Source organism: Lolium rigidum, chromosome 2 (assembly GCF_022539505.1).
Source record: "Lolium rigidum isolate FL_2022 chromosome 2, APGP_CSIRO_Lrig_0.1, whole genome shotgun sequence".
In the NCBI taxonomy this organism is placed as follows: domain Eukaryota; kingdom Viridiplantae; phylum Streptophyta; class Magnoliopsida; order Poales; family Poaceae; genus Lolium; species Lolium rigidum.
In genome coordinates this window covers 149,871,008-149,879,732 of record NC_061509.1, presented here as the reverse complement: position 1 = coordinate 149,879,732, position 8,725 = coordinate 149,871,008, and the positions used below count along the sequence as shown (strand labels likewise).

The following is an 8,725-nucleotide window of genomic DNA, read 5'->3' as shown; positions in this document are numbered from 1 at the left end:
CCGTGGGGTTCAGCAACAACTAGCCTCGTAACTAGGGTCGTCTCGTCTCTAACCGAAATAACGGCAACTGTCACTATTCTGAGCTTTGATTGACACATCCGTCCTGCCCTAGCGGAGATTGTCTTTGTAGAAGATCTAGTTCAGAGAACAGTTTAGCTGACCGCCCTAGTACCGCTGAAGGGAGTATAATACTTCCTCTGTTTATAAAAGATTTATCTAGATACTTATGTATCTATAGTTGTAGATTATGTTAGTGTATAGGTAAATATGAATTTAGACAAAATGGTGTCATCTAATATCCGACAGAGGGAGTACTAGGTTTTACCAGGGCCGTCTTCAGAAATTTGGGGCCCCAGTGCGAAATGTAAGATGAGGCCCTAAATTTCGAAAATTCATATATAGCTAACATAAAGAAGTGTAATTTCACTTAATTATGTGCAACCCCATTAATTCATTGATTTATTCATAACTTGATCATTTGATGAGTTGGTCGAGAATTGGTGATCAGGACGATTGGGTGATTTAATTCCTCGTTTGCACATGTCATGATATGTGTCATACACTAGTGCTTAATACTCCGTTTAGTATATATGTCAACACTGATGCTAAATTTCTTTAGAGGGAAAACACTGATGTGTAAATAGAGCATTGAACACAGGGGCCCTTATCCAACGTCCAGCGTGCTCTAGCTACTCACAGTCACCATCCATTCCCACGTTACTCTGATTTTGTTTACAGGATACAACGTTATTTAGCTGGGTCGTCCATGTCACTCAGCCAACGAATGGCCCAAAAGCCCAATAACGGTTCGCTTCTTCATTCAATCTTCTTCTTCACGAGTCCCGACCAAGAACAGATAGAGCGCTTCAATGGCGGCAGTGCGACTTTTTCTGCCACGTTCTCTTGTATATGTTGAGCAGAATGAAGAAAAACTAAGTAAGGGTGGCCGCTCCAGCTTGCAGTATCATGTTTTCCGCTTCTGCTGGCGGTGAATCAATGTGCTTGGGTAAGATTTGGGGGCCCCTAGTTTTTGGGGGCCCTGTTCCGTCGCACAGCTCGCACATGCTTATCGACGGCCCTGGGTTTTACTGCCTATCATGTCAAGTGTGTAGTAGCCGGGTATATCACGATCAAACAGAGACACCTACATTTCTGATCGATCATTCAGTGTCAAGATCTGTTTTTGATAAAGCCAGTGAACGGACTTACCAAACCTCCGCGAGGATGTCCCGGACTCCAATACTTGGAAGCTTACTACCAATGTGGCCAACTATACTCTCGTTGTTTGTCCTCGGTTTGGTTGAAAGATCATCCACATCCGTGTTATTCAAAGTGGCATCCATAGCTTTTTGGCGGCACGCCAGACAAAGTACCAGCGTTGTGGCTAGCCCCCAAACAAGTTTTGCATCCGGCATGGCCCAGTATTTTGTCCGGTGTCTCGAGGCCTTCCAACCCATAGGGGACAACCTGGGCGTGCCGGACAAGAGTCGTGCCACATTGGAATGCGGCATCTAGGCCATCCCTGTCAGCGGCACACCGACTGGTCAAAACTAATAAAGACTTGAGCGGCCGATTTGCCTCATTATGGCGACGCTGATTCCCCCATATGGTGGCATGACGCATCCCGTCATTGATGTTTCCACTTTCCCACGAGGAGGAGTACACGCGGGAGGTGGCGGTGATGTGCAACGCCTCGGCTTCTTCAAGACCTGGTCACCTCGATGAACGACCGCCACGTGTGGGGCGCGCCGCTCTTCTCGTTAGCAATGATGCCAAAGCCATCGAGTCTGGCGAGTTCGTCGACATCACGGCCGACGAAGGGACTAGCGCAGCCGGCGGGAGCAGGAGCCGCGACGGCCAAGCGGCAGCACAACCACCGAGGAGGCGGATGCGGTAGAGGAGGGACCCGACATGGAGAAGTTCTGGCATGCCATCCCATGCCACGATTAGTTTATGTGTTTAAATTTCAATGTATTTCATTCAAAGTTATAAATTTAACGAATTTCCAATAAAATCGTTTGTTTCCATTGGATATTGCTAAATTTTAAGTTCTTTTAAACCCAGTTTGAGGGACGTCGTTGGGCAAAGGCGCCCCCCAAAAGCGCCAACCCGTAGACGCGCAGGTTTGGAAAACACGGTTGGGATGCTCTAAGGCTAAAACCTTGTTAGAAACCTCTTCTTCTCTATTTATGAATTGTTAAGACTAGTCACAATAGTACCATATTGGAGTATTCTGCGCATGATACTAGTGTATGATACTATCTCTGCATGCATGGTATCATGTACTAGCATCATAATCTTTTTGTATTTATTAATTTGTAGTTTCTCCATGCAAATATTTGTACAAGATTTATTTGACATTTACTTTTTTCTAATCTATGTGCTATGATACGGTATCTACTTACGATATTACTATTACAGTACTATGATCTTTCTCATCGTTAATTATAGTGACACATTAATTTTTTTCATCCATGTGGGATAATCTAAGGGAAGTCTTTTGTATTTCTTTCAGAAAAACCCCCATAAATGAGCTAGAATCCAATTTGCTGCGCCATCTCAGCGCCTCAGCGGTGCACCTGCCCATCTGCTGCCTATAAATAGAAGAGAAGAATACACCCCTTAGCACACAGAGCGACACACCATCGCGCTACTCCAGTTACCTCTTCCTTGTACCGTAGTGATCGTCACCGAGAGATAGGAATGGCGTTTTCCATGGCCAAGATCTGGGCGCCCCTCGCCGTGCTCACGGCCCTGGCCTCGTTCCTCGTTCATCCCTGCGCATCCGCCGAGTTCCACCGCAAGCTCTCCAGCTGGTCCGACGGCGGCGCTACGTGGTACGGTGGCCCGACCGGCGCCGGGAGCGACGGTAAGACACGGTCGCACAAGATCTCATACAAGTACTTCCAGTGGTCATGCCAGAACATGCACATCTTTGCACAGATACAACTGGAAGTGCTAAAGCTTGTGTACGTTATGTAGGTGGCGCGTGCGGGTACCAGGACGCCGTGGACCTGCCGCCGTTCTCGTCCATGATCGCGGCGGGCGGCCCGTCCATCTACGAGGGAGGAAAAGGCTGCGGCGCTTGCTACCAGGTGAAATGCACGGGTCACCAGTCCTGCTCATCCAGCCCGGTGACCGTCGTCCTCACGGACGAGTGCCCCGGCGGGCCGTGCCTCGAGGAGTCTGTCCACTTCGACCTGAGTGGGACGGCGTTCGGCGGCATGGCGAAGCCCGGCCAGGCCGACCAGCTCCGCGCCGCCGGCCGCCTCCAAATCCAGTACGCCCGGTAAGCCGGGAAGCTAGCCGTATTTTCACGTGCATTTTTGTACGTACACGCCTGAATTCTTGTCCAGATGCGGACGTAGAATTCAACAAAGACTACCGCTTTCGTAGGAGTAGCGACTAGCTAGTATAGCTACCGTGTCTCATCTACGTCTTGCCTTTTTTTTGTCCTGTCTCCTGTCTGTGACCTCTGCAGGGTCCCGTGCAAGTGGCAAGGGGTGGACATAGCCTTCAAGGTGGACGGCGGCTCCAACGACTACTACCTCGCCATGCTCATCGAGTACGAGGCCGGCGACGGCGACCTCTCGTCCGTCGAGCTCATGCAGGGCGGCGGCGGGTGGTCGAAGATGGATCAGTCGTGGGGAGCCGTGTGGAGGTACAACTCCGGGCCCAAGCTTCAGGCGCCCTTCTCCGTCCGCCTCACCTCCAGCTCCGGCAAGACCCTCGTGGCGAGTAACGTCATCCCGGCAGGCTGGAAGCCCGGCGGCATGTACCGCTCTGTCGTGAACTACTAGTCTACTAAGATTGATCGCTTCGTTAATAATCTTGGTGCGTTTGCACGCAAGCGCGCCCACGCGCTCGCCCGTGTATGCAGAGGCGTGGCGCTAGCTCTTGGTTTATGTTTGGAGCTATATGCATGGAGCGTGGATGTGTGTGTAAGTGTAATCACCATTAATAGTATCGCCTGTGCCGCAAGTATTAATTTATGTGAGCCAGTGTTGCGTGAGAGTGTGTGTTATGCCTGTGTGTCAGTTCGATCAATATGCCGGTGACCTCACCCAAGGAGAAGCCACATATCAAAGCAGGTCACCGACCATTTCATATTGATCGAACTGACACACTGTGTGTGAGCCATTGTTACGTGAGAGTGTGTGTTTTATATCCTCGCTCAGATGTTTTGTGGCTTCTCCTTGTTTTTCGTTCGGCCTTTCTACCACTCTGTGTGGCATTTGGGTGTACCAGGCTTCACAGATCATTATCTTCCATATTGGGCGATGCAATAGCACTAGCTTAGGACTAAGAGAAGGTTGAATTGTCCACATTCACACCCCCGTGGTAGCTAAGAAAAAAACTACAGTATATTATTTGGTTTCTCTATCATTTGACTAGTGCAGAATGTCAAAAGTAATTAATTTTTTTTTGTCTCGAGTGTCTATTTCCCTTTTTTACAAAAGGAGCAAATACTTGTGCAATTCTCAACAAAATTCGTTTTTTCTCTTCTTTTTAGTACATGGGGAATCTTCCTATCCTCTTCCTTTATTTTCTCTGTCGACCAAAAATAATCTTTTCTAACTCTAAACAATGGGGTGGTTGCACATTTCTACAAATAGTGTAACTTTAGTGTGGCCAGCTTACATATATAACCATGTAAAAAAGGAAAATACATAAAGCACATGGGTTGTCTTTTTTCGATTAAGTGGTTGCACATTTCCCAAAAAATATGCAACTGTAGCGTGGGAATAAGTGCATCCTATAAACAACTAGACAAAGAAATTTAGCAATACATTTAGAAGCCATGGTTGCCCTTCTATGGTTAAGATATTTGCACATATTTCTGAAAAAGCGCAGTTATTGTGTGACGAAAACTGCAACCTACATATAAATAACTAGACAAAAAAAAGGGAGAAATACATATGGAACCCTCGTGAAACTTTTATTTGTGAATTGTGAGGTCCTTACACAATTCGAAAAGAATTGCAACTATAGTGTGGCAAATCACCCAACCCATGAAGACAAAAAAGGAAAATACATATATAACCTTTGATTGCACTTTTATCGATGAGGGACTTGTATATTTCTATAACCATACAACTATGATGTGACGAAATAGTGCATAATTCATATATACCATCACGAAAACCCTTTAGAAACTAAAATAATGCACGCTGGTTGCGCTTATCTTGAAGAGTTAGTTGCACATCTTTAAAAAAATAGAGTACAAAAATTGAAGGAAATATATAACATATATGAATAAAATAAGAACATCGAGAAAAACAAAAGGAAAAAAATGCACACAATTAACGCAAAAGCCGTCTAATCGCCCATTGAGGCAAACAAAGTTGGTTCCACCTACTACATTTAACTAGAGGATGCCCCACGCGTTGCTGCGGCAAATTAAGCACTACTTCGAATATATTTTATTTAAACTACAGTAATGACATAAACTATGTCATTTTGAAGAGTGAAAATATTATATTTTAGTTCTGCCCAGCCTTAACAATATGCGGAACATATGATAATTATTGTAGAATATTTGCGTTGATCTAACATGTCTTATTAGTAGACAACGAACTCACAATGCCCATTGTGTTCAAAACATTTGCTTGAGCAATAACTCACATGAAAAAAATGTTTAGAAGGCATCAATTTATAAATGTAAACAGCAAAATCGATCAGTTATAAAAATCTATGCATTTATACGCCACATGAATCAGAAGACACTAACAATACCAGAAACCAATTCTTTCCTTTGGTAGAAAGAAATAATCTCAACCGGAGTTGCCTGGTCTGCTTCATGCAGCTGCTTAGAAACTGGTCAAGAGCCAGACATGAACTTTGAGAAATACACTGCTTAGAAGCAATCAACATCAAGTAAAATGATATAAAAAATTATGGAGCCTAAGGAATTCAAAATTGTTACATATTAGATATTTACAATATTTCAACTCTAAATTGTACGTCAGTGCACATAAGGAAATGTTAAAGCTGACAGAACGTTAAGGTTGACATAAAGTTCAGCATCTCAAATTGAGGTATCTACAAATGGCAACCAAGACAATTTAGAGCATCTCAACATATCTCGTTCATTATTTGATCCTACAATTTTTTTTATCTAGCTTCATGCCTTCACCTCGAATATAATATCACTAGCAAAGCCAATCGTACCCGGAAAGGTTCAGGTATCAAGCTAAAAAGGATAACATATCAGCACTTAAAATCCATAGATTGAGCAACGAACATCGGAAATTGGTAGGGACTAATTGGATTTAAGAAATGAGCCCATTGGCTTCTTCTCCTTTCCCCCAATAAGAGATCAGTGGATTCACAATATCTGACTGTACACGACAGAGGCTGCAAGGCAGATGTTTGGTGGTCCTCGTAGAGAGATACTCACGACTGCTAGAAGAGGGACATAGCAGCGCACGGTGGGAGTGGCTCGGCGCTGATGTTGTAGAACATAGCCAAGTGAAGTAGCATGGTAGAGTAGAAGTCCTATGCCTCATGGGGAGGGGAACGGGAATCTGTCAAGAAAATGAAGGAGGGACAAAACGAAGTGGAAGTATGTCTTGGTGCTGCAAGACTGCAACGATGGCGGAAAATCGGATAATGGAGATTGAGGCGACCTGTGATTATAAAGGAACATGGGGTAGAGGAATGGACGGGGCTATTAATTGTCCACTCTTAGGAATCCATGGGAGGAACTGTTTGAACTTCCATTGACAATGTGGTACTGTGGCATGGGCATACACATCCATGAATTAATGTAATGCATAACGTGAGTGGAGAAAATAAAGGGTGAAGAGTGTCGCACAGGTTGAGATCTTGATGGGAAAAAATTAATTGATAGGAAACTTGGGAGAAGTTATATAGTACATAACAGATGTGGTGGACCAATTAGAGGCTTGGTGATGTGGCATGCTTGCATGTTGAGAGAAATCAATTTAGTGGGTTGCTCCTATTTAGATATTATAGATACTCGAGCCAGTATATTCCTCAATTCATCCGTTCAAAAATTAATCCTCAATTACAGTATCCCAATATCAGTTATATTACTCTCAAAAAAAATATCAGTTGTATTTCGCAGCTAATTTAGACAAGTTTCCAACGCGGATGCAAAATGGCCCTTGGAAAATGTTAAATCGAACACACGTTGTAGGCTTGTAGCAATGTAGGTTGAATTTACTATAGAACGTCTTGTGTTCCCTCGTGGTGCTGTGTTGCCAATTTGATCGAGTTCAAATTATTTGGCGAAGTAGGTACATGACAGTGCCTATGTTCTCCAATTTTGAAACTTTCAAAACACAGAAACATGCCGACCTGCCAGCCACCTAGGCTTGCAGCGCGGCGTCCGCAAACAGTTATCTCACATCCCGCAAACAAAAAAGCTAGAGCAAAGAGAGGTAAGGATTTGAGGAGATTTAAAGCAACGATAGTGCAAATAGCTAACCCGCATCCCGTCCGGCTTGACAGCCTACAGCCACCAAAGCTCTGGCTATCCGTCTCTACTCGAGAAGTACGGCCAAGCCCCTTCCGCGGCGCCTCGCAGAAGCAACGTCCAACTCGTTCTACCTCCAACGTTGCTGACCTACGTATCGATCGGATGATGCAAGCAATGCAAGTGCAGGTGTCGGTGTTTCGGTGATCGGTAGCCGGTAGGTGAGTCTCTTGGCACGGTAGCGCTACGTATGTAGGCCGTTTTAGTGGACTTCACACTAGCTGTTTGCTAAAGCCAACGACCAACTGATCGAATGTTTTATTCAGGGGAACGCCATCCTTTTATACGATCATGGAAGTTAGACGTCCGATAAATCCTTGTACGATGAAGGTGGGCCTGAGCCGGACAGCTTGAGTTACTGACGCCGTATTGAAGGCCCATCATGGTGTCGCAATACTAGGCCTGTAACTAGAGGCACCCGCACGGCAAATTTAGCTTGTAATCAGGCCTGCATTGCCCAGTTCCAGTTTTGTACCCTGTAACCATGTAATACTGATTTGTTGATGGGCCATAGTGTTTCCACATGAAAAAAAAGACTAACAAAATCCTACACATCACGCGGATGTGGCTCACCTCCCTGATGTCTCTTTCTGAAGTTCGCCGATCCAGCTTTTTTTTGTCGCGACCATGCCCCTTTTTTTTACAGTTAGCTAAAACTAGCCGTGAAATACAGTCTGGAATTTGGTGTAGCCAACAAGTGGTACTACCTCCAGTTCTACCTTTATTAGCCAAACAATTTGCACTATTTTGTTCACGTACAATTTTCATGAGGCTAAAATTTCAAAGACTCATAAGACGCTTCACTTCGTCGATCAGATGGCCATACTATGACCTATTCTTCATTGGTTCCTTTAGAGCCGCCAATGCAACCACACAATCAGTCTGGATCGTCACAGCTTCAGTTGACCATTCCACAGCAAGAGACATGGCCTCCATGATCGCGCTGATTTCCGCTTCCACTGCTTCGTTGCAGTTGAGTAGTGACCGGTAAGCTGAGAAAATTACCCCTCCATCAGAATCTCTTAGGCCCCGTTTGTTTGAGCTTCCACTTCAGCTTTTAGAGCTTTTGGGGTGCAAAATCAGGTAGTTGAAACAAACAACAATAATTTGACAATCGCTTCTACGAAGTGCTATGAGCACATGAACGTGAGTCGCCGAAGCTGGATGTGACAACATAGCTAATGCTTTGTTCGCAGCAAGTGGAGGTGTCTAGACATTAGAACA

At 44.9% G+C, this 8,725-nt stretch overlaps 1 protein-coding gene across 1 annotated transcript; it reads left to right on the top strand.

The window, feature by feature from the left end:
* Positions 1 to 2,703: 2,703 nt before the first annotated feature.
* On the top strand, positions 2,704 to 3,800 carry LOC124687457 (expansin-B15-like). Its single transcript, XM_047221241.1, has 3 exons — positions 2,704 to 2,869; positions 2,983 to 3,289; positions 3,482 to 3,800. Exons 1-3 carry the CDS (start codon positions 2,704 to 2,706, stop codon positions 3,798 to 3,800), a joined length of 792 nt encoding a protein of 263 aa, XP_047077197.1.
* Positions 3,801 to 8,725: the final 4,925 nt, after the last annotated feature.